Raw genomic sequence first — 27,832 nt, forward strand, 5'->3', positions numbered from 1 at the left:
GTACACAATATAAAGGAACGAAGATAAAAATATTCACTGATATCATCTCAGCTGGAGAACAATGGAATGATATCTTTAAGGTGCTGAAAGAAAAAAAAATCTGTCAACTCTGATTCTGTACAGAGTGAAAATATCCTTCAAAACTGAAGGTGATATTTTCCAGCAAACAAAAGCTTAAAGAATTCATTGCCAGAGGACCTGCACTATGAGATATATTGAAGAAAGTTCTTCATGCTAAATGAAAATGATATTATATAGAAATTCAGATCTTCAGATGGAATGATGGACGTCATAAATAGTAAACATGTCAGTAAATATATCACCTCTTTTCTTATTTTCTAAACTTCTTTTGAAAATGATTGACTGTACAAAGCTATACTAAAAAGTGACACCAAACACAGAGTAATCAGCAGTGCCTGGGACATAGTAGATTCTCAGTAAATTAACTGAGTGAATGAACGTTTAAAATAATAATCTTTAGCTCCTGAGAAATTAGTAATTTCCTACTTGTTATTTTAGACACAACACTGGATAAAATACTGTAAGTTTAATATTCACAAAAGAAAACATATTTGTATATTTATAAAACAGAACATACTTTAAAAAACTTAAAGGACTACAAGTTTGAAGGACTACAGTGAAATATTTTGAAGAATGTTCAAATAAGTTTTTTTCTCCTCCATATATTTAGTTTCTCATTCCCTCTGCATTTACCACAGCAGAAACAAAACTCAGCACATCCTGGACAGCTCGGGGGTGGGAGAGGGGGCAGGAGTACCGTTTTGAGGATATGAAAAATTAGAATGGTATGTTAGTCATTATGATAATTCCTTTATATATCACACTTGGCTTCTCAGATCTCTGAAAGTTACTGCGCTTCCAAAACCACTCTGTGAAAGAGGGGTGATATAGGGCATCAGTGTACACCATTACAGTACACTGACAACACATGCTAACTGCATCAGTCTTACAGAAAAATTATAAAAACAACTTTAAAAAATGACAATTACACAAAGAAAATGCTCCAGTAGAAAGTGCTCTCTTTTCTGATTCAGATTTAGCAGAAGTATTTATCAAGGTGTGGGAGAGGAGGAGTTAATCCATTATTATATAATTCAGATACTGAAAATGAAAGATATTACTCTCTTCTCTATTTCCTTTAAGGTTTTATTTTCTCAGCCTAGATGAACTGGAGAAGCTTACTGCTTAGAATGAGATACTACTGCTTTTAATTCTCCCCAAATATAAAAAGGCAGTAAAAATTTTAAACTGCACCATTCCAATAGGATAAATACTGCCTGGTGATACAATACAGCTGAACTTCAAAGCTGAACAGTGGTGCAAAAAGCTCAGAGTAAAGAATTCCCAGATTCTCAGGGTTAGTCACACATGTTTTTCTTTTTTGTAAAAGGGCCAATTACTTAAATTAGAATAATTGCCTATGGAAGAGGTTTGGAAATGGCACATTCCTAATATCAGGAGAAAATGTACTTGATTTTTTTTCTGATACCAGGAACAAACAGATATTTGCTTTCACCACTGCTATTTAAAATTGTACTGGAGTCCCCAGCTGGTAAAATGAGGCAAGAAAAAAAAAACACAGATTGGACAGGAAGATACAAAAATTGTCCTTTTTTTTTTTTCCTTCCACAAACAATATAATCAACAATATAGAAAATACTAAGGACTCTACCAAAAAAAGCTATAAGAACTAATAAGTGAGTTTAGCAAGCTTATAGAAAAAAAGGTCAATATACAAATACAAACCCACTGTATTACTAAATTCTAGATCTAAAAGTTAGAAAACAGTATCATTTGAAATAGCACCAGAAGTATAAAGTACTTTGGCAGAAATTTATCAAAACTTGTGTAATACCTACACATTGAAAGCAGCAAAATACTGCTGATAGAAATTAAAGAGGACTTAAACAAATGGAAAGACATACTATATTGATGGATTGAAATACTTGATAATGTTAAAATGTCAACTCTCCCCAGTATAATCTAGATTTAACATAATTCTGGTCAAAATTCCAGTAGATTCTTTTCTAAAAATTGTTAATTCTAAAATTATATGAAAATGATGACATAGAATAGTGAAAGCAATTTTCAAAAAGAATAAAGTTGGAGGACTCATATTACCTGATGTCAATTTAATATAAAACTAATCAATATTGTAATATATATAGAATATAATACATGTATATATTTAAAAGCTAGGTAATCAAAATAATGACAGACATGTAGATCAATTGAACAGAATAAAGGGCTCAGGTATTGACCCATATAGATATCATCAATTGATTTTCAACAGAAGTTATGGGTACTTCAATGAGGAAAGGATGGTAGACATATGCAAAAAAGTAACCTCTATGGTCATTTCATACCCTATGCAAATGTTAACTCTGAATGGATCATGGGCCTAAATGTGAGAGTGGAAACTCTAAAAGTTCCATAAGAAAATAATGGAGAAATTACTTGTGACTTGGGTTAGACAAAGATCTCTCAGATAGGACTCAAAAAGCAGGAGCCATAGAAGAAAAATTTTGAAAGTTAACATCAAAGTTAAAAACCTTTCCTCTTCAGAAGACATTGTTAAGAATATGGAAAGACAAGTCACAGACTGGGAAAAAAAATTCTGCAGACATATATCTGATGAAGGATTAGTATCCAGAATACATAACAATAATTTTTTCAATGCAAAACAACACGGTAAAGCCAGTTTGGAGAAGAGTTTAGCAGATTCATCAAAATTTAGCTTCTTCTACTTATTAAAAGACACTGCTAAGGAAATGAAAAGAAACCCCATAGACAGGAAGGAAATATTTGATAGACATACTGTATCTGACAAAGGGCCCAGTCAAAGGTTATACAAAGAATCTACAAATCAATAATAAAAGACAAAAGACCCAATAAAAATAGATTAAAAAGTTAAATAGGGAGGAAGATGTCAAGAGGGAAGTTTTGGGAGCAGTAGAAATGGTCTATACCTTGGTTGGGATAATGGCTAATTAAGTGCATAAGATTATCAAAACATCAATTTAAACAATCTGTGACTTTCACTACATATAAATTTCACATCAATTTTAGCAAGCTAAAATGAATACATTAAGAGTTATAGTGCACACTGATTTATTCTTTTCTTTATTTCTATTTCAGCTTACAATAATCTTGATTTCACACTGTTTCCATACTGGTATATGAAAGGACATTGTAAATTATAAAGTACTAGACTAGTATAAAGTAATGCTGTAATGCTGCTTCAATAAAATATTTCTTCCATATTTCTTCCAATATAGGAGGTCCTATATTCACCTCCTGTGGATTTCAAGAGGTATCTATTGTTCCTAGTGATCTAGGATTTGATGGAAAAATTTAATATTTATCCTATCCAAGTTGTTTATGATGAGACTCTTAAATAAAATCCCATATTAGTATCTCTTTCAGTCTTTCCTCATTGCAAGTTCTTTCAATTCTTTAATAAAATTAGGTATTCTTTCCCTAAAATAAATTTAAATAGATTTTTACATCTATACATGATATCCTAGTGATGAATGGACCTTAGCACATTTTTAACATTCTTCCTAGTAAAGACCAGCCTTGTATTTACTGACCTTTTTGGCTATAAGAGCACATTGGGATGTCTTTAAAAGTTTCCTAAACCTTTTATTTGTTCATAATCGTCAATTTTGCATAAATGCTGCTTAGAAGCACATTCCTGCCCCAGCAAGCGAGCATCTGTCTTCCAGGTACTGGTATCCTTATCTTCTCTAGTCTGACTTTCTGGATATCTTTCCTTTGACTGTCTTCTGAGATGCCAGACCACCTAACATACCTCTGATCACAAATTACTATAGAGTACCTGCCCCCTGAACTGAATTCCAGATATACCTACTTTGACATGATTCCGAGATCATTAGCACCTATGTTCCCTGACTGTCACTCCAATACCAGAATAGACCCTGTGCGTTGTACTCTCTCCCAGTGGTACAAGTTCCTAAAACTCCGTCAGGTTATGGCATCAATAACTGACAGGAAGTCTTGGAAGAATAAAAACTGGCTCCCATCTTTAAAAAGGTCTTAGCTAATAAATTTTTAATGAAGCCCATAGAATTTTAATCCAATCTGATGAGTAAAAATAGATCAAAATCTATGTTAAAAGGAGAGACAATAATGAGAAAAGAAGGGAGAGTCAGGCAGAAGTCAAGAGTCAAAGAGATGGGCAGGGAAAGAAAGAAAAGAGACAATGAAGCCGAGAAACACAGAAATGATGATACAGACCAACGTGAAGAGAGAATCAGAGAACCAAAAGTGAAGAGTTGACAGAGAGAGAGAGAGAGAGAGAAAGAAATAGAGAAATGAGTAAGAAGTATGCAAAGAAAAAACCAGACAGAGGCAGAGGGAAGGACAAGAGATAGACATCCAGGATCCTTGGATGCTTTGAGGAGCACAGAGTGTCTTCCTCCTTGCCTTTGCTCAGAATACTCTCAACCCTGAGAAATACCCTCATCCTTCAGGTCCCAACCCCAGCTTATTCAGGGACAGAGTCTGCCCACCTCTGTCATTCAAGCATGCATGCAGCACAGGGCCTGCAACACAAAGGTCATCAGTGTCCATTAAACATACAAATGTACCCTGGTTATAGACATATATGTATATACCCGTACATATACTGCACATATATGTATTACTCACATCACATGAACTTTGATAAAGAAGTTGGTTCATAGTACTAAACAAAATACTCACCTTATAATGTCCCTCTAAAGCTATTCTCCTTCCAGTGTTCTCAGTTTTGTCAATGTCGTTATCATACAAACTATTTAGCCAGCTACAAACTATTACCAGTAAAGCCTGCTGGCTATATCTGCTACATCTTCTAATTATCCCCAGTGTCACCATCCACAAGCCAAAAGAAGAACCAAACCCTCCTGGATGGTCTCCCTAATCTTTTCCATCCCTATATTTTTGCCAATAACCTTTCCAATCAAGTCACATTCTTCATTAGAAATCTGTAAGGAAGTATCTCCCATTTCCTTCAGAATTAACATCAAATTTCCTATTTTGGTGCTGGCAACTTTCCCAACTACACCTAACTCACCTCCCATAATCATTTCCTACCACACTTCTTCCCCATCTCTAACTGTATCAATTTTCTCATCCATCCCTAAACCCTGCTTTCCCCTCCACCAGGCCTCTTCCCATGAACATTCCCATTTACTTTCCCTCCCCCTTCTCCATATTTATAGCTTTGAAAATTTAGCTCAAATTGCATCTTATTCCTCAACCTGATAATCATTCCTAGGGGAGCTAGTCATCCCTCTCTCTGGATTTCTAATGCACATGAAATACATATTTATTATGGTTCATATCATAGCATATGGTAATTATTTAAGTATCTTTCTTCTCCATTAGATTATAAACTGCACAAGTGCAGACACTGTCTTACTGACTTTTGTAAGCATCCCAGGGTTTAGAACAGAACCTGCATGCAGGAGGGACCCAATAAATATGTAAAGAATAAATAAGCATACCTTTCTGTGCTTTAATTAGTTGCTTTCCAATTTCTAGTGTTACAAAAGCAGTTCCGTTTAGAACTATGTCAGTTATGGTCCTCCAAGCATTAGGAGAGAGTCTTTCAGTGGGAGAAATAAAATTCCCTGCTGCATTGTTTATCACAATCTAAGAAATGAATAAGGCAAGTTACAGAAACTTTTAGATGAGAAAGAACATTTCTCTCCTCAAGGGCTTTTATCTCTGAAACTTATTAATCCAAACAATACTGTAAAGCTAAAGTTCACAGTCAGCTATGAAATAATACCATGAGATTTGGTTCAGTGTTTCTTTTTTTCAGAATAGGAAAAGCTCCTGTGTTATTTACCAAATTTCAGAATCCTAATCCATCTCAAAATCACAGTGGAATCTATTATTAAGAAGATAAATACAGATTAAACATGTCTACCATGTGACTAGACTATTTCAAAGAATCTCAATTAAAATGCCTTTTAATTTCAAGTGGCATTTTGGCTTAATTTACCCAATGAAACTCTTGGTTGATGACCTGTTTCTTCATGATCAATAAAGATTCCACTTAGTTCTATAGCAGATTCACTATTATTGGTCTGTCTGAAAATATCTTTAACACAGAAAAGTGCTCTTTTTGGGACTACTGGAGGAAATCACTTCTTTCCAACATGTGAACTGAACAGCAAAATGTCTATGCATATCTTGGGTATTGAAAGGAGAAATCTGGAGTTTCTTGTAGGTTTCCTTATTTGTATTGTTCTCCTCCACTGACACAGATAAACAAAAGTTATTAAGAAAAACAAGAAGCATGAATCATTTAAACTACATATTGTGCTCTTGGATAACTGCTCTTTTTATTTCATAATCTTATTAAGTAAAGTGAAATCGAGTTTGTTCTATATGAGTATAAATGCATTATTTAAAAATTTCTGAAATGTACCACATCTTCTTTATCCATTCATCTACTGATGGACACTTAGGTTGCTTCCATTTCTTGGCTACTGTAAATAGTGCTGTGATGAACATAAGTCTGCATATGTCTTCTTGAAACTGGGCTCCTGCATTCTTAGGGTAAATTCCTAGGAGTGAAATTCCTGGGTCAAATGGTATTTCTATTTTGAGTTTTTTGAGGAACTTCCAGAGGGTATTATGCTCAGTGAAATAAGCCAGGCAGAGAAAGATAAGTATCAAATGATTTCACTCATCTGTGGAGTATAAGAACAAAGAAAAAACTGAAGGAACAAAACAGCAGCAGACTCACAGAACCCAAGAATGGACTAACAGTTACCAAAGGAAAAGGGACAGGGGAGGATGGGTGGGAAGGTAGGGATAAGGGGGAAAAAGGGGCATTACAATTAGTACACATAATGTAGCAGGGTGGGACATGGGAAAGGCAGAATATACAGAGAAGACAAGTAATGATTCTATAGCATCTTACTAAGCTGATAGACAGTGACTACAATGGGGTATGTGGTGGGGACTTGATAATAGGGGGAGTCTAGGAACCATAATGTTGTTCAAGTAATTGTACATTAACGATATAAAAATAGTGTAATAAAGGAAAAAAATGAATGTTATGAAGAACAGGAAGTGAATGTTACAAAGAATAATATAAAGAATATTATATAGAAGCAAACAAACAAACAAAATTTCTGAAATGGTGTAGCAGTTCACCTAATCTATTCCCTGCTTTAAGCAGAGCTGGCTTATTCCTAAAGACAGAAAATAGGTGCTTCTCAACACAGCACTTGCTCACATCTATGTTTTATTTCCTTAATGCATCTTGGTACCCAAAATCAACATCAGACATCTCATACTTTAGCCTTATCACCATTATACTTACATCAGGATGTCCTGCGACTTGGATCAGTTCCAAAACAGTGTTTTGTACCATTTCAGGGTCCCTCACATCACACTGAATTGCATGAACCTGCAAAATAACAAGGAGAAAAAGAATCTTACATTTTTCAGACTTCCTAAAACAAAAGCAAAAGTAAATTATTTAAGCATGTTGTAATCCCTAAGTCTAAATTAAATAACTCTTTTAATGTACCTTATTTCCAGTTTGAGAAGAAATTTGTTCTGCAGTAGCTTTCAAAACATCAATCTTTCTAGAAATAAGTACACGGTACTTTGCATGAGTTTGGAAATGACTTCATATTATATTTCTTTTTAATTCCATGAATTAAAAAACAAAGAGAAACTATAGCTTACAGACATGCATTTTTGAGAAAACATTAAAGCTATATTTATAAACAGATCAGTTTGAATTCATTTTCAAAAAGTTAAATTCAAATACGTTTTATATATCTGATGCTAATTTACTGAATAATTTTAAACCAGTTACTTTATAATGACATAGATATAAAAATATTTCCTTAATTATAATTATTTCTACCTGTTCCCTTGTGCAACTTTGCTTTAGAAAGAAAATAGATACATGGTAATATGTAAGTGTATAATATACTATATAAAATCTGTTTTGTGTAAGATCTGTTAGTAGATTTCAGACCAAATGTATGGATATAAATACATTAATATGCATTCAGAATCTCACAATCTTGGAAGAAAAACAAAAATAAACCATTAGTATTACAAAGAAAATAGTATTTTAACACCTTTAAAAACATTACAATGTAAAAAGAGAAAAATTCTGACCAATTTGCATTAAAAGAAACATCTGAAATTCCTTTGGCTCTTTGTAAATTTTGTAGCAATGTGTCATTTATATTACTACTTAGGCTACCTAAAAATGTCATACTGCTCAAAACAGGAGGAAGGCATAGACTTTTTGACCAGTCTCTGAAGTTCTAGATTTACAGTTATATGGTCCCAGTATGCCTAAATAAGAATATCCTTCCACATGGTCTTACCCTTCCTATATTTCTCACAATAGGTGTTCTGAAATATCTGCCCATCTTATAGAAAATGGAAGGATTATATTCATTATCCTACTTCAAGGCTAACTATCGACTCAAGCAGTAATTATAATCACTCGCATGAAAATGAACACCCGCAATGTAAGACTTTTGAACTTCATCTCCAGGTATAGAAAAAAATCCAGTAACTGAATTTGGGCAAATACATACATAAATAATCAGTTCCATAATTCACCCTTATGGAACTTACAATGGGGTTATGTCCTGTCAAACCCACCATAAATTGAAAATACTGTCTGTTAAAAGTGCATTTCAATCCCTTAATTAGAAGGCTCCTTAGGACTGCAGCTCTAAAATGATGCTTGGTTAATAGCCCTCTATCGAGCTGCCAGAACTTCTCATGAAAATACCTAAGACAGAGGGGTGGAGCCAAGATGGCGGCGTGAGTAGAGCAGTGGAAATCTCCTCCCAAAACCACATATATTTTTGAAAATACAACTCTTCCTAAAAGAGAGACCTGAAGACACAGGACAACCGCCAGACTACATCCACACCTGCGAGGACCCAGCCCCTCGCAAAGGGGGTAAGATATAAGCCGCGGCCCAGAGGGACCCAAGCGCCCCTTACCCAGCTCCTGGCAGGAGGAGAGGAGTCGGAGCAGGGAGGGAGAGGGAGCCCAGGACTGCTAAATAGCCAACCCTAGCCATCCGCACCAGAGTGCAGACACACAGTGCATGCATCGGGTACTGGAAACTAGGGAAACAGAACAGTAAGACCTCTGAGTGGGTCCCCGCAGCCAGCGCCCCTGGGATAAAGAAAAGTGAGTGCTTTTTGAACAGTCTTAAAGGGACAGGAACACCACAGCTGGACAGAAGCATCCCGGGACACTTAGCACAGCAGCTGAGAATCCCGGTGAACCCTGGGCACCCCAACACCCTGGACAGCAGGGCAGCTCGGAGGGCCCTCACAGAGATAAACAGCCTCCCGGCCGTTTCCCCTCTGACGCAGCTCAGCCATATCAGAGCAGCAGCCTGAGGCAGGCCATGCGCACAGAAACCGTGGAGATAAACTCCATAGCAGCTGGGCAAGAATCAGAAGCCCCGTCTGCGCTCAGCTGCCCAGCACAAGCCACTAGAGGTCGCTGTCCTCCCAGGAGAGGAAGGCCACAAACCAACAAGAAGGGACATTCTCCCAGCCATCACTTGCGCCAGCTCCACAAACTATCTGTATCGCCATGAAAAGGCAAAAGAATTTGATACAGATCAAAATCACAACCCCTGAGGAGATAGACCCAACCAGTCTCCCTGAAAAAGATTCAAAATAAAAATCATAATCATGCTGATGGAGCTGCAGAGAAATATACAAGAGCTAAGGGATGATGTCTGGAGGGAGATTACACAAGTGAAACAATCTCTGGAAGGATTTATAAGCAGAATGGATAAGATGCAAGAGGCCATTGATGGAATAGAAACCAGAGAACAGGAATGCATAGAAGTTGACGCAGAAAGAGATAAAAGGATCTCCAGGAATGAAGCAATATTAAGAGAACTCTGGGACCAATCCAAAAGGAACAATCTCTGCATTATAGGGGTACCAGAAGAAGAAGAGAGAGAAAAAAGGGATAGAAAGTGTCTTTGAAGAAATAATTGCTGAGAACTTCCCCAAACTGGGGGAGGAAATATTTGTTCAGACTACAGAAGCACACAGAACTCCTGAGAGACGGGACCCAAAGAGGACAACACCAAGACACATAATAATTAAAATGGCAAAGATCAAGGACAAGGACAGAGTATTAAAGGCAGCCAGAGAGAGAAAAAAGGTCACCTACAAAGGAAAATTCATAAGGCTATCATCAGACTTCTCAACAGAAACCTTACAGGCCAGAAGAAAATGGCATGATATATTTAATGCAATGAAACAGAAGGGCCTTGAACCAAGGATACTGTATCCAGCACGATTATCATTTAAATATGAAGGAGGGATTAAACAATTCCCAGAAAAGCAAAAGTTGAGGGAATTTGCCTCCTAAAAACCACCTCTACAGGGTATCTTAGAGGGACTGCTCTAGATGGGAGCACTCCTAAAAAGAGCACAGAACAAAACACCCAACATAGGAAGAATGGAGGAGGAGGAAAAAGAAGGGAGAGAAATAATCATCAGACTGTGTTTTAATAGCTCAATAAGTGAGTTAAGTTAGACAGTAAGGTAGTAAAGAAGCTAACCTTGAACCTTTGGAAACCACAAATCTAAAGCCTGCAATGGCAATAAGTACATATCTTTCAATAATCACCCTAAATGTAAATGGACTGAATGCACCAATCAAAAGACACAGAGTAGTAGAATGGATAAAAAAGCAAGACTCATCTATATGCTGCTTACAAGAGACTCACCTCAAACCCAAAGACATGCACAGATTAAAAGTCAAGGGATGGAAAAATATATTTCATGCAAACAACAGGGAGAAAAAAGCAGGTGTTGCAATACTAGTACCAGACAAAATAGACGTCAAAACAAAGAAAGTAACAAGAGATAAAGAAGGACACTACATAATGACAAAGGGCTCAGTCCAACAAGAGGATATAACCATTACAAACATATGTGCACCCAATACAGAAGCACCAACATATGTGAAACAAATACTAACAGAATTAAAGGAGGACATAGAATGCAATGCATTCATTTTGGGAGAATTTAACACACCACTCACTCCAAAGGACAGATCCACCAGACAGAAAATAAGTAAGGACACAGAGGCACTGAACAACACACTAGAATAGATGGACCTAATAGACATCTATAGAACTCTACATCCAAAAGCAACAGGATACACATTCTTCTCAGGTGCACATGGAATATTCTCCAGAATAGACTACATACTAGGCCACAAAAAGAGCCTCAGTAAATTCAAAAAGATTGAAATCCTACCAACCAATTTTTTAGACCACAAAGGTATAAAACTAGAAATAAATTGTACAAAGAAACCAAAAAGGCTCACAAACACATGGAGGCTTAACAACATGCTCCTAAATAATCAATGGATCAATGACCAAATTAAAATAGAGATCCAGCAATATATGGAAACAAATGACAACAACAACACAAAGCCCCAACTTCTGTGGGATGCAGTGAAAGCAGTCTTAAGAGGATAGTAGCAATCCAGGCATATTTAAAGAAGGAAGAACAATCACAAATGAATAGTCTAATGTCACAATTATCAAAATTGGAAAAAGAAGAACAAATGAGACCTAAGGTCAGCAGACGGAGGGACATAATAAAAATCAGAGAAGAAATAAATAAAATTGAGAAGAATAAAAAATAGAAAAAATCAATGAAACCAAGAGCTGGTTCTTCAAGAAAATAAACAAAATAGATAAGCCTCTAGCCAGACTTATACAGAGAAAAAGAATATCAACACACATGAACAGAATCAGAAAAGAGAAAGGAAAAATCACAATGGACCCCACAGAAATACAAAGAATTATTAGATAATACTATGAAAACCTATATGCTAACAAGCTGGAAGACCTAAGAGAAATGGACAACTTCCTAGAAAAATACAACGTTTCAAGACTGACCCAGAAAGAAACAGAATATCTAAACAGACCAATTACCAGCAACGAAATTGAATCAGAAATCAAAAAACAACCCAAGAACAAAACCCCCGGCCAGATGGATTCACCTCAGAATTTTAGCAGACACACAGAGAAGACATAATACCCATTCTCCTTAAAGTTTTCCAAAATACAGAAGAGGAGGGAATACTCCCAAACTCATTCTATGAAGCCAACATCACCCTAATACCAAAACCAGGCAAAGACCCCATCAAAAAAGAAAACTACAGACCAATATCCCTGATGAATGTAAATGCAAAAATGCTCAACAAAATATTAGCAAACCGAATTCAAAAATACATCAAAAGGATCATACACCATGACCAAGTGGTATTCATCCCAGGGATGCAAGGATGGTACAACATTCGAAAATCCATCAACATCATCCACCACATCAACAAAAACAAGGACAAAAACCACATGATCATCTCCATTGACGCTGAAAAAGCATTTGACAAAATTCAACATCCAGTCATGATAAAAACTCTCAACAAAATGGGCATTGAGGGCAAGTACCTCAACATAATAAAGGCCATATATGATAAACCCACAGTGAACATCATACTGAACAACGAGAGACTGAAAGCTTTTCCTCTGAGATCAGGAACAAGACAGGGATGCCCACTCTTCCCACTGTTATTCAACATAGTACTGGAGGTCCTAGCCACGGCAATTAGATAAAACAAAGAAGTACAAGGAATCCAGATTGGTAAAGAAGTCAAACTGTCACTATTTGCAGATAACATGATATTGTACATAAAAAATCCTAAAGACTCCACTCCAAAACTACTAGAACTAATATTGGAATTCAGCAAAGTTGCAGGATACAAAATTAACACACAGAAATCTGTGGCTTTCCTATACACCAACAATGAACTAATAGAAAGAGAAATTAGAAAAACAAATCCATTCACAATAGCATCAAAAAGAATAAAATACCTAGCAATAAACCTAACCAAGGAAGTGAAAGACCTATACCCTGAAAACTACAAGACACTCTGAAGAGAAATTAAAGAGGACACTAACAAATGGAAACTCATCCCATGCTCCTGGCTAGGAAGAATTAATATCATCAAAATGGCCATCCTGACCAAGGCAATATACAGATTCGATGTAATCCCTATCAAATTACCAACAGCATTCTTCAATGAACTGGAATAAATAGTTCAAAAATTCATATGGAACTACCAAAGACCCCGAATAGCCAAAACAATCCTGAGAAGGAAGAATAAAGTGGGGGGGATCTCGCTCCCCAACTTCAAGCTCTACTACAAAGCCACAGTAATCAAGACAATTTGGTACTGGCACAAGAACAGAGCCACAGACCAGTGGATCAGAATAGAGACTCCACACATTAACCCAAACATATATGGCCAATTAATATACGATAAAGGAGCCATGTACATAGAATGGGGAAATAACAGTCTCTTCAACAGATGGTGCTGGCAAAAATGGACAGCGACATGTAAGAGAATGAAACTGGATCACTGTCTAACCCCATACACAAAAGTAAATTCCAAATGGATCAAAGACCTGAATGTAAGTCATGGAACCATAAAACTCTTAGAAAAAAACATACACAAAAATCTCATGGACATAAACATGAGTGACTTCTTCATGAACATATCTCCCCGGGCAAGGGAAACAAATGTAAAAATGAACAAGTGGGACTATATCAAGCTAAAAAACTTCTGTACAGCAAAGGACACTATCAATAGAACAAAAAAGTGTCTTACAGTATGGGAGAATATATTTATAAATGACAGATCTGGTAAAGGGTTGACATCCAAAATATATAAAGATCTCACACACCTCAACAAACAAAAAGCAAATAATCCAATTAAAAAATGGTCAGGGGAGCTGAATAGGCAGTTCTCTAAAGAAGAAATTCAGATGGCCAAGTGACACATGAAAAGATGCTCCACATCGCTTGTCATCAGAGAAATGCAAATTAAAACCACAATGAGATATCACCTCACACCAGTAAGGATCGTCCTCATCAAAATGACAAACAACAAATGTTGGCGAGGTTGTGGAGAAAGGGGAACCCTCCTACACTGCTGGTGGGAATGTGAATTAGTTCAAACATTGTGGAAAGCAGTATGGAGGTTCCTCAAAATGCTCAAAATAGAAATATCATTTGACCCAGGAATTCCACTTCTAGGAATTTACTCTAAGAATGCAGCACTCCAGTTTGAAAAAGACAGATGCACCCCTATGTTTATCGCTGCACTATTTACAATAGCCAAGATATGGAAGCAACCTAAATGTGCATCAGTAGATGAATGGATAAAGAAGATGTGGTACATATACACAATGGAATATTCCTCAGCCATAAAAAAAAAAAAAAAAACCAGATCCTACCATTTGCAACAACATGGATGGAGCTAGAGGGTATTATGCTCAGTGAAATAAGCCAGGCAGAGAAAGACAAGTACCAAATGATTTCACTCATATGTGCAGTATAAGAACAAAGGAAAACTGAAGGAACAAAACAGCAGCAAAATCACAGAACCCAAGAATAGACTAATAGTTACCAAAGGAAAGGGGACTGGGGAGGATGGGTGGGAAGGGAGGGATAAGGGTGGGGAGAAAGAAAGGGGGCATTACGATTGGCATGTATAGTGTGGGGGTGGGCACGGGGAGGGCTGTGCAACACAGAGAAGACAAGTAGTGATTTTATAGCATCTTACTATGCTGATGGACAGTGACTGTGAAGGGGTATGTTGGGGGGACTTGGTGAAGGGGGGAGCCTAGTAAACATAATGTTCTTCATGTAATTGTAGATTAATGATACCAAAATAGAAAAAATTAAAAAAATAAAGCACATTTAATACACCAAGCCTACCAAAAATCATAGTTTAGCCTGGCTCACCTTAAAAAAGTGTTTGGAACACTTAAATTAGCCTACTGTTGGGCAATATCATCTAACACAATGTCTATTTCATAATAAAGTATTGAATATCTCTTGTAATTAACTGAATACTATACTGAAGGTGAAGGAATGGTTGTAGAGGTACAGAATGGCTGTATCAGTTGTACACCCTAGAGATCACGAGGCCAACCAGGACCTGCAGCACACCACTGTTGCCCTGCATTGCCAGAGAGGATCACAGTGCATACCGTTAGTCCAGGAAAACAGCCAAATTCCAAATTCAAAGTACAGCTTCTACTGAATGCCTATTGCTTTCATACCATCAAAACGCCAAAAAATTGCAAGTGAAACCATGATAAGTCAGAGACCATCTGTATTTCTATCATCACAAATTATAACTGATTTTTCCAAGGAAATTTACTTAAATAATCTAAAGGATATTTCATAGAAGATTAAGATGCAAATCAAATGACTCTGGCAAACAGTGTTATCAATATTATGGCACAAAACTGTTTCATAATAAACTCTTGCCAGAAAACACTGAGAGTGACTTACCGGCTGGCTATCACACATTGAGCACCTAAGCTGGACAGAAGAGCTGTCATTCCCTTACCAAGACCAGTACCTCCCCCGGTAATGAATGCCACTTTTCCTTGAAAACTATTAGGTGGTAGCATCGCTTTTTGAAGGGGTGGAAAGAATTCAGCCTGAAAAGCTTCAAGGTTTTGATATAATTTCATTCCACAACTGAAAAACTGAAAGGGAAAAAAAAATTAATTGAAATTTGCATGCATGTATTTCCACAACAGAGATGAATCTCAAAAAACTCACTCTTGAATTTAATATTAATCAGATTCCTATATTAATACAAACTTGCTGTAAGCATACTGGTATTATATTTAATCAGTTATTACTTTTTTCTATTGGAATGTTAAGTAACAGTGGAGTGGGTAAAAGCATGGGTTTTGGAGCGAGACTAAAAAGAATTTTCTTTATAGTCATATAAACTTCAGCATTATTTTACCTCTTTGTGCCTCAGTTTCTTCTTAAATGGAGACAATAACAGAACCTTCCCCACTGGATATTGTGAGGATTATATGAGTTAATGTAAGTAAAATACCTAGAACATTGTTGAGCACACACTAAGAACTCTATAAATATTATCAGTATTATTTTCAGGTGTTTAGTTTAAATTTAACTTTAAAAAGAACTAGCATAAAGCATATTTGTCATACAACAATAATAACTGGATAAAAATCACTTTCCATCTTTGAGTAAAAGAAGAAAAATTTTAAAAGATTATATTATATAATTACAATTATATATTTATATAATTGTAAAGATACAAGATTATTAAATCAAATGCTTCTTCACATGTTGTCTTCTGGATAATAAATTTAGAACAGATAAACTATTTGTTATATTTAAAATGGGGAAAAAATCAAAACACTTGAATTAAAAATTATTCGTATTGCCGTGTTTTAGGTTTTTTTACAATTTACACTCTCATATTAGTTGTGAAAATCAGAGACATTCTATCACATTTAAATTATAAAAACAAACTTTAAGTATTAAACATAATAACAAACAATAAAGAGCTAAGCTTACCATCTGCCAGGATTAGATACCTAACTACTCTTCACTATCTCATGAAATAGGTATTATTTTTGCCTCATTTTACAGGACCGGCCCAGAGAAGTTAAATATATTGCCCAACTGCAAAACCAAAATTCAAACATGGGCTGACAAGGCTCCAGAGTCCTTCCTCATAAATGCCTTATATATTGCCTCTCTGTACTCACTGAACTCCTACTGAGCTTCGTGACACACCAAAAAAGTATGTGATATTCCCCGTCAGGTTATAATTACAAGATTAAAACTCTAGAATCTATCATTTCCTCCTCAAGTATTCCTGTAAGCTAAGTGGGCTGCTATCAGTTGATCTAGGATACCTAGACATTTATCCTAAGGAAATAATTAGAAATGTGGTTAATAATTTAGGATGTGACTGTTCATCTGCTGAAAACTGCACAAAATGCTTATGATATGATGTTAAATGAATGCAGAAATATACAGTGTATTCTTAACTGTAACTAAAAATATATGCTTAGAAAAAAGACTAGAAGGAAATAATAGTAAATAGTAGATTCAATATTTACCATGTGCCAGGGTATACTAAAGACTTTCAATGCTTTACAACAACCTTATAAGGTAAATTCTACTGTTACCCCATTTTGTAGATGAGGAAACCAAAGCACAGGAAGTCATTTAACTAACTTTTAAAGAGAAATAATAAGTAGTGAAGACTTGACTCAAATCTAAGATGTGTGACTTCAGAATCCATCCATTACCATACAGTTCTTATCTTCGCATGATGGGATTATGGATGATGATTTGATTGTTTGGTCTTTAGTATTTTCAAAATCTATTCAATAAGAATGACTTGATTTTATTATTGAAAAAAACATTATTGAAAGACAAAATTTGAAAATATGTATAAAATAACTTACAAAGATAAATCTGCACATCTGATTATGTTAGTCATTATATTTCCTTCAGCTCTGCTTAGACAAAGCACTTTCTTTTTGTATGCTTTTGCCAAAGCATAACACAAGCAACCTACAATAATCTTTCTCTACATAAATGGCAGTTTTACTTAAGGCTGCTACCGCCTCCAGAACTATTACATTAAGATGATGAATCAGGAAATTTGCACAAGTAGGCAGGTAAGTTTGTCATTACCTGGTAATAATGAAAAAATGTGTTCTAATTTTCCAAAGGCTCTCCGATGATTTCTTATTTACTTAGTGTTGACTTTTATAGGGAATTTGATGTGCTACTTTATGAAAGATAAATTAAGCAAGATATTTGCATACAAACATTCTTTTTTTATTTTTCGTAAAACATTTCTCAACCTCCTAACTGGTAAAGAATATAAAGGTAAAAATAATCACATTTGGTAATAACAATTCCTACTATGTGTCTATAAGGTATCACGTTACTACATAGCACAGACAACCTGTTGTGTCTTATTTGGTCTGACCAATACTTATGACGACCTTTCCCCACCAAACCAAACATGAAGAAATTGTTATACTATTTTAATCACATTACCTTCTGATAATTCATAGCATATATGCTGTTGAATATTAAATTCAAGACATCTGTTGGTCTAAAAACAAGTTGTTCATTTCAACATTAAGACCCATAGAAATGAATATCCCTCACAGGATCATGTTTTATTCAGTCTCCTACTTCTACAGAGAAGGATCCTGAATAACTGAAACGACATTTTTGGCCACCACTTCTTTTTGATTTACAAAAAGTGGATACAAAATAGACTTTTAAAGATTTTCAAATCCTGCTTTGTGGTTTTTCTAGAAATAAGTTGTCTTTTTGCAAATGGAAATAACACCTTTCATATCAGCATTAATTTCTCAGGAGAGCTTTAAAATCTTAAATTCTTAAAACTATCCAAAGCCTCCCAATTTTGGCAATACAGATATAATTTTTAGAGTTAATAGTCCTAAAATGTCCCAGAGGGAAAATAAGTTACCATCTGCCTCCTACTCTATACTCCTCACTCTCCCACATTATATAAACAGTATCTTCCTCCTTCACATATTCCTAAATTACAGTATCTAAACCAGTGAAGTGATTGTACTTCTAATCCTCAAAATGGCAATTCTGAAAGAGTCTTGACTGTCTCTTCTGTAGGGGATGAGCAGTGTTATATCTATAAATAAATTACTTAAGTATTTTGGCCAGTCTGAAATGTTTAGAATAAACATCTAATATTTAGACTGGTGATAGTAGGCCAAATATTTCACTAGGCTTACCTAACCTTTTAAAAAATCCAAACTAGTATTTAGGTACTAGCAGAACTCAGACAAATTCAGATAAAAACCTCCTACAAGGCTGAGTTCATGCTCCCTTGAGACAAGGCCTGAGCTCTGCCCAGTCCCCACTCACACAGCCAAACTGAGCCCTTTTCATTGGGTGGTCTCTTCGTTTCACAGGGAATTTGAGGGAACTGTGCCTCTTAAGTATGACCCCTAATCTAAACAAAACCCAAGAAACCAATACAAAATAAAAAGGGAAAAAATGTTTGTTTTTGTTTGTTTTTTGTTTTGCACCATAAAGAAGTTTCTGAGTTTCATGCAAAACAAATTTCTGTAAAAACAATTCTTAATGTGTTATATATATTATAAGAAAACACAGTTTCAAATCTGTAAAAATCATATAACAGATCCTCATATAGAAGTTCTGGAGCCAAATAAGGTAATATCGCTTAGCTGTTTCAACATTATTGTCATCATTACTACTGACTGAGCCTTCATATTAAAATACCATCCCTCAAAAAAACCAATGTCCTCCAGAGTCAGATAATATAAAAACTAAGCATTTTAGCATGGCATTCAAGCTGTTGGACAACATGGCCTCACCTACCTTCCTAGCCTCACTTCCTACCAGTTCGACCACATAGGAGTATACCCTATGCTCACCAACTGCTCACCATTCCTGCATCTTGCCAAATATGTTTCACCTTTGCTTCTGATTTTTCATCTGCCTGAACTACCCACTTTCTTTCTCAACCCAGCAGAATCAGCCTTCAAAAACTCTGGTGACACTTTTTATCAGGTGTCTCTGTTAAAAATGGGTCAACTGAATCCCTCCCTCCATCAGGATCCCAGTTTTCCACATTGGGCTGTGAACACCCAGGAAGGCAGAACAATCTCCATTCACTACTATGATAGGTTTTTGGGCAACAACTAGACATTCAATAAATGTTTGTTTTATTTAATAAATAGATGTAACACTGATTGGCCATATTCCAATGCCATCAAAAGTGCATGTGTGCAGACAAGCAGTCTTATGCAGATATGTGATACAAACCCAGCTTTTTCCCTTGTTTTAACACTTTAAAATAATTTCTAATGACTCTAAACTACGGCATTTTGAAATTAGTTAAACCCAGAAAAACCCAAATCTATTGATATATTAGTATTAATAAGTCATTTGCAAACAGAAAAACAGCAAAGTTCTTAAAAAGGCAGCTCACCAAAGAAAATATATACAACTCTACTTAAGAATGAATGAGAATATTTAAACAAAGGGAGATACTATTTTTCTCTTACTAGATTGGTAAGTTCAAAATTTTATATATAATACAAAAACAGCTTATTAAAGTCACTCTTACATATCTGTTGATATGATTTGGGGCAACACCTTGGAAGCCAATTTAGCAACATTTATCAAAATGTTAACTGTCAAGTACCATTTGACCCAGCAACTCCACATTTAGGAATTTATCCAACAGATGTACTCATTCATTGCAGGAGGAAGGAAGGGAAGCTATTCTCAAAGATATGTATTAAGATGAAAATGAAAATGAGAAAACAATCCTATTTACAATTACATTGAAAAGAATAAAATCATTACTAATAAATCTAATTAAAGTACAAGACTTGTAAACTAAAAACTATAAAAGATCATTAAGAAATTAAAGAAGACCTAATAAATGAAAAGATACTCTGTGTTGATCGATCGGAAAACTTAACTCAGTTAAGGTAGCAATACTCCCCAAAATGATCTACAGATTCAATGAAATTTCTATCAAAATCCCAGTTGGCTTTTTGCAAAAGTTGACAAGCTCATCTTAAAATTCATTTTTAGGTGCTCAGAATGCAAGAGACTCAGAATAGCCAAACATATTTATTAAAGCATTGTTTGTGGTAGAAGACTAGAAAACAATCTATCTGCATTTACATAGGGGATAGACCTAATCAATCAGGGCACACCTATATAAAATACTATGTATCTATTAAAAGAAGCTAGAATTTACATGGCTAATGTAAATATTGACACATACATATTGTTTATTCAATCACTTGACAAGTATTTATTAAAATAAATACCAACAGTGTGAGGCATGTATTAAGGGAAAAATGCAAGGTAGGGAAATACATATAAAACACTTCCACTTGTGTGTGTTTTTTTTTAATGAATTTATGTTCAAACATACTTTGATACAAGCACAGATATTGTTGGAGGGATCCACAAGAACTATTCATTACAGTAACCTCTTAGCAAAGGGACTTAATGTATTATCACTGCATATCCTTTTATATTGTTGAATGTTCATTATGCTCTTAAATTTTCACTGAATACAGTGAAATCGAAAATCAAATAATATATACAAGTATAAGAAATGGGAAGGGCATAGAGGAAAACAAAGTTACAGGAAGAAGAAAACTAGCATAGAATCGGTGTTAAGATAAGGATGAATGCCTTATTTGAAGTGTAAGTAGTCTATATTCCATGCTTAAATATGAGCTATATTTATAAAGACAATGAAATATTACCATATCTACTCTTTGGAGTTTCTAAGTGCCTGTTGGCTTAGGTCAAAATGATTACTTTTGTAGATCAAATTTACCCCAATTCAAATCCACATGATAAGACCTCTGCAGACTGGCCTTAACTGTCACACAAAAATGTCAGCTTGACAAAGAACCGACAATTTTATTTTTCAAATACCTTTGAAAAGTGCACATCTTTGCACTCCCAAAGCAACTCATATATAGTCCATGCACACCTTCAATACCTACCCCAATTAATTTTGTCTGACTGCTAGAGGCACGTCTGTGCCTTGCATGCATTCTTTTCAATGCCTAGACCACTGCCACTTCAGCACAGTGGACATGGCTCCTAGGTGGCAGCTAGGTAACATGTTGTACTTGATGTTCCAGTGCAAAAAAAGACAATCCTGCAGAGAAGAACTGTCTCACACCCTAATGGCAATAGTGAACCTACAAACTTTAAAAGATTGAAGAGCCCAAATTCCACCTAACCTATGGTTGCCCCAGGCCATTTGAAGCTCATGTTCTGTGCCTGTGTGGACTGCTTGAGCACCTCTAACTGCTCCTTAATTTAAAGAAGGGCACTGCACAGAGGCCACTGATATTCTAAGCTTCTGCAGAACACAGATCTTGTTGCCACAGCAACTTGAAGGTAAGGCTGAGCAAATATAAAAGAAAGCCAGCTGGACTCCGAGCTCCAGTAGCTAGGCTGAATTATGCAGTTGTTGCCAGTAGCAAGACAGAAATCACATTTTTAAGTGATGATACATCTTATAGCAATGAACATGAGTCCTTGAAAAAGTAGGTGCTTTGTGCTACAGGGGATACTTTCCATTTTTATTAGTTTTTATCTGTCTGCAGTTAGATGTCGACCAAACAGACCAATACTATACAATAAAGGGAGAGAACATCAAAGACATTTCATTAGCAGGCAATTTGAAATTTTCAACTTGGGACCTTCACTCCTGCTTGCCTCTCATTCAAGTCATCTCTTATTGATCCCTATCACACTGGCCGAAACTAACATGACTCTTTTTAACAGAAATAGAAATAGAACCCCAGCTCTTGAAAAGTTGTTTTGATTTGGGAATTAGCTCAAATGAAAAATTATTAGGAGTAAACATGATTATTATCATTAGGTATAAAGCTAACTCATTTATTTATCTTTAGTAAGTTTTTACTGAGCATCTACTATACCCTAGACACTATTCTAAACAATGGCAGTAAGCAGTGAACAAAACAGATACAATATTGTACCCTTAGAGAGATTATCTCTGGGGAGGAGGGGAAGTAAAAAACTGAGTTTAATATATAGTATATTTAGCCAATATGTGCTGTGGAGAAAAATAAGGTTTACAATGGGATAGAGTGTTGCTATTTTAGTGGTCAGAGATCTCACTGAGGTGACATTTGAGCAAAGACCTAAAGGATGTGAGGGAATGGGTTACACGGTTCTCAGGCAAAGGGAGAAGTACAAGGGTCTGAAGAAGCACTCCTAGCATGTTGAGAAACAGTCAGAGGACCAGTGTGGCTGGAGAAGGAGTCAGGGTGGGAGTGGCAGGTGAGGTCAGTGAGGTAAAGGGGACTGGATCATGCAGGTTGAGATGACCATCATGTGAGGACTTAATGCTTTTACTCTGAGTCTAGTGGAAAACATCTCCAAAGTTTTGAGCAGACGACTGAGATGATCTGTCTTAAGTAGAGGATCTTTCTGGCTGCCTTGTTGAGAATGAAATGTAGGAAGCAAGATTGGAAGCAGGAAGACTGGGTATGACGCTTTTGTAGCAGGCCAGGCAAGTGATTATGATGGCTTAGACAGCATGCCATCATCAGAAGGGGTGGGAAGTTAGCAAATAAAATTACTTGCAGATGGGAAGGTCCCAGAAAATGAGGATGTAATAAATTATCATTGCAAATATTATTTTCTGGTCCAATTATTTTTTTCTTGCTTCCAAGTCCAACCTCAGCACACCTTGACCTATTTCACTAGCAGATAAAGAGGTCTACTGCTTTACTGAAAATATCAAGGTTATTCAGCTGAGAGAAGCTTTTCCATCTCTCTCACCTTCACCTCAATATTTGTTACTTTGTGCATTGCCTTGTGTTCTAGAAATATTAAGATTTAACAGTGAGCTAGATGAAAGAAATGCAGATTACTCAGACAGAAGGTATTAGTCTAGGTGAGAAATAATGAGGGCAGCAGAAATAAGGGGAAGATAACATTTTGCACATGCATTGAACATGTAGATTAGCCTGAATTCAGAAGCCAACCAGCTGGAGGCATGGAGAGCTGAAGATATTTTCTGATGTACCCGGCTGGACGTGGAATGCTCTAACTGCAATGGCTGGGTTGACATGAGATGAACACACTGGAGAATTGAAGATGATGAGTTCTCTATTAGAAATGCTGTACGTGGAATACCTTTGCAATATTCAAGTGGAGATATCTAATCTGCAACCGGAAATAGTTTAGAAGCATGAAGAATAAATAGGGACTAGTGGTAAATGGCAATATCACTTCATCAACTGTGAAAGCCTACAGTTGTATCACTGCTTTCCACATGCAGTGCAGTGTGGGAGCTTCCCCAGACTGGAAGGGATCAAAGGACAGTTGTCCCCTTACTCTTATCTTACTCATATTTACCCAGGCATTCTGATCTCAAAGTGAATCATCATCTTAGGAAGAGAAAAGCACAGGAAAACTGAGATCGCTGATCATTTTCTACCTGAAATTTTCCTTAAAAACTAAGTTGCCAAATGGAATGCCTTCTAATATGGGCTACAGGCAACCCTGGCTAACTTTATAATTCCCTTCCTCTTTCGATGTGTTTTAAAATGACCTTTAAGGAATCATCTGAGACCTAGATTGTTTTTAATTTTTTTTTAGTTTTACAAAGTTAGCTTTAAGTTTTGGGAAGGAGTTTGTTTCTAAATTTCTTCACTTGTGTAATTTAGCTACAAGGCCACCATTCATCTGCATGACTCCCTCTAGTGACTCCTTCAAATCCTTTCTTTTCACCTGCTATATCCAATCTTTCTCCAAGTCTCACTCATTTTACCTCCCCAATATCTTCCCTCTCCATCCACTGCCTGATTTCAAAGACCTGTATCTCTTGTAGTGCACAAACACCAAGGGCTGTCATTTCTTACCTAGTTTCCCAAATCACCTCCCCCAACCCACTTGCTTTGCTGCCTTCTATTAGAGTACTACACACCTGCTCAAGGCACTTCTCTCCTAAACATGGCTCCTGATAGCTGCAGACAATCTCCATGCATTTCTCTCTGCACACATACTTCACAAACTTCACAGAACCAAACCACATTTTTTAGAAATAGGCCATGCTCCTTCACTTCTTGATACATGCTATTCCTTGGGTCTAGATCATCTCTGGGGCCCTTTAAATTCCAACTCTTCCTTTAAAAGTTAGTACCAAGAGCCACCTCCTCCATGAAGGCTTCCTGACTCCTCTAGGCACTGTTTTCTTCATAAATGCATTCTAATACACAACTGCATTTTAAATGATAGCCTACTGGGTCTGGTGTGACCTAACAGACTTATTTTTCAGACATTTAAAAAATGTAGACCATAATAAGAAATATGCTTTATACAGCAATACAGTACACATATTTATTCATGTAATAGATATTAGAAATTTATTCTGTGCTAGGCCTGCAGATACAGTGGTCAACAAACCTGATGTAAATCCTTGCCTCTAAGAAGCTTAAATTCTGGAATTTTAAGCTGGGTAAAGAAAGATTTCTTAGGCTTTCAGATAGAAAAAAAAGAAAGAAAACTCAAAACAAAGAAGAAAAAAATCTAGCGGGCCTTACACTTCCTGACAATGTTCACTGTCAGAAGATAAAGAAACAATGTTAATTGAATTATAAGGAAAAAATAAATGTGACACATCCAGGCAAAATTATGTCTAGGTACTCATCCTTTTACCAGCACAGGTAGGGGTCTGGAATGCTCACCAAATGTTAACCCTAATTATTTCTGAGTGGCCAGTTTGGGGTCATGAGTTACTTTGTTTCATTTTGTTTGTTTTTTTTTAACTGTATTACCTGAATTTATAATGGTCAGGTATCATTTTTATAAAAATAGTAGTTATTACTCTTAATAAAAACAAAATGAAAAGAAGCATGACAGTGCCCACCACAGATATCAAAGAATCAACCTACAAAAGGAAGAATGGCTAAATTTAAAAAAAGTAAAAAAGATTTCACAAAGTAAACTTAACCTTACTAAGTAAGATTGAATTCTGGTGCTTCCAATTCTATTCCAATTTATTTTTCTTAAACTAATTTTGCTCCACTGAAGTGATTTCAAGGTCCACTCACAGGTTATTTTCCATAGCTTGAAAAACATACATGAGGCTATTGGCTCAATGAAGAGATACCTTTTCAGCCAAGGATCCCCAAGGAATGCCCAACATTAGCAGGCACCTAACTATCATTTCCTGATGTGTGAATGTTTACCTCAGTAGAACTAAGAACACCTTCAAAGCAGGGATCATTTCTAAAAAAACCTCTGGGTCAAGCACAGAGCTAGTTCTCAATGAACATTTGTTTCATTGAACTGAGAAGTACCAACTAAGGACACAATTTAATATAGCACTTCAAAAATAGGATGTATAACAAATGAAACATTTGTCTTGTTTCTTAGTAACAAAATTATCCAAATTAGGGGTTTTAATTGTAACAACTTGTATTTGCCCACAAAAACATGATGTTCCCTGGAACAACCTCCCACTTCACAAATGTGAAGCCTTTTCTTTTCCCAGGAATTCAAACCCAACCCTGCATGTGCCAGGAAGGAAACAAACCACACCAATAGGGACCTCTCCTGCCTCTGGTGGGGTTGATCCTCAAAACTTCCATTTTTCTTAGGCAAAGGAATTTCAAAATTGTCACATTATAATTAATTTTTAAATGAGTTCATTTTCTACCTCTCAAATTGTATTGTCAAATGGTGTCAGAAGAGCTGGGATACAGTCTGTGTGACCTTATTACTACAATCCTAATGATTTGTTAAAAAAAATCGTCTCTGAAGACTTTTCTTCTCACAGAGCTGTTGTAGAGATTCAAATGAGAAAGGTATCAGAAAGCAGAGGCTTCTTCTACAATGACCTATAACGTTAATCTTTATAAGATAAAATGCTACAACAAAACCTTAACCTTGAATAAATCTCATTTTGTAAAAGTTCCTCTTACTTGACAAAGAGATTCACCATACTGTTTCCTTGTGTTCACATTTGCAACAACCGTCCATATTTTTCAAAAAAGAACATGGCTGCCCATTCTATTAAACTGAAAGAAGTTTTTTTCAGTTGGCAGAGTAGTTTTTCTGACTAAGGAAATTGTGCACTTTGCTTTAGTTTGGTTTATTAAGATGTTTAAATTTTATTGAGGGAAGGGGCTGTCTTTGTTATTATTGCTTCTTTTTATTTTCCTTTCTCTTTCTTCTCTCATGTCTTCACTTGCACATTTTGTTTCGACTTTGATTCCAGTGCCCCTACACCGGCTAACAGAAACCTACCCTGAAGTATGGAGGAGACGGAGAGAAAGCAGGGTGAGATCGCTCTCAGCCTTACATATAGGGAGCAGAGTACAGACAGCTGGATTTTTTTTCTTTTTCTTCCTATGTGAGTATGTTTGCACTAATGTTTAATTTCACAACTAACAGGTGAGTGAACTTTCCTCACAAAAAGGACTGCAGGTAAGGCCAATTCCCCTCCGGGCCCACTCCCCACCGCGTCCTCTTCCTCTCCTCAGCGGGTGGGCGTGCGCAGTGTCCTCTCCCACCTGTTTACACGTAACTGTGAAACTTAGAGGAACGTGACCTTTGAGGGCCTCCCCGACCCCCTACGTACAATCACGTGCATACACCAGAGCGTCCACTGGCAGCGGAATGCGGTTTTTCCCCTCAACCCCAGTCCCCTGGCTCCCAGTCCTCCGGCGCTTCCCCGCGCCCGAGACGCCCGGCCCCTCGTCTCCCCACAGGCCCCGCGGTCCTCGCTCCCCGCGCCCCGGGTTCCGTCCTCGGGACGGGCACCAGCAGGGCGCTCGCTGGGGGTGAGCCGGGCCCCGGCCCCTCCAGCGCCGCCTTACCCTTCGAGGACTGCGGCCCAGAGCAAAGAAAACACGGCCCAGCGGCGCCATCTTGGGCCTCCCGAACTTGGTCTAGAAGCTCCCTGAGCGCAGGGGGCGGTCGCGAGGCCACAGAGCCGGGAGGGCTGGGGAGGGAGGGCCGGCGGGCCGCGGGCCGGGGCCGGGGCAGGGGCGGGCCGCAGACTGTGTGGCTGCGCTGCCCCCCGCCCCTCCACCCCAGGGCGCTGTCTCTCCGGCGATCTTCCACCCTTCCTCCGCAGCCCAGAAATGGCGGTTTCGGTGTGTCCTTGTGTGGCTGAACGAACCACTGCGCCAGAAAACGGTTTGCAGATTGCACAACCGCTACCCATGCACACAGCTCACCGAGTGCTAATGACTTTTCAGTAATTTATATTTATTCCGTAAGTGTATGTTTAAATTCGTGGTTGGTGCGGCGTTGAATCACGCATCATTTGAATAACACTATCT

At 36.9% G+C, this 27,832-nt stretch overlaps 1 protein-coding gene across 1 annotated transcript in view; it reads right to left on the minus strand.

The window, feature by feature from the left end:
* DECR1 (2,4-dienoyl-CoA reductase 1) overlaps nucleotides 1-27,605 on the minus strand; it is a 41,266-nt gene extending 13,661 nt beyond the window's left edge. Inside the window, exons 1-5 of the mRNA XM_036932678.2 lie at nucleotides 27,365-27,605; nucleotides 15,447-15,646; nucleotides 7,580-7,637; nucleotides 7,370-7,456; nucleotides 5,535-5,682 (exon numbers count right to left, since the gene is read on the minus strand). Of these exons, the coding sequence (XP_036788573.1) occupies nucleotides 5,535-5,682; nucleotides 7,370-7,456; nucleotides 7,580-7,637; nucleotides 15,447-15,646; nucleotides 27,365-27,415 (544 nt within the window). The 5' untranslated portion in view covers nucleotides 27,416-27,605. The remainder of the gene's footprint in view (nucleotides 1-5,534; nucleotides 5,683-7,369; nucleotides 7,457-7,579; nucleotides 7,638-15,446; nucleotides 15,647-27,364) is intronic.
* Between the last annotated feature and the right edge of the window lie 227 nt (nucleotides 27,606-27,832).

Source organism: Manis pentadactyla, chromosome 3 (genome assembly GCF_030020395.1).
Source record: "Manis pentadactyla isolate mManPen7 chromosome 3, mManPen7.hap1, whole genome shotgun sequence".
Classification (NCBI taxonomy): Eukaryota; Metazoa; Chordata; class Mammalia; order Pholidota; family Manidae; genus Manis; species Manis pentadactyla.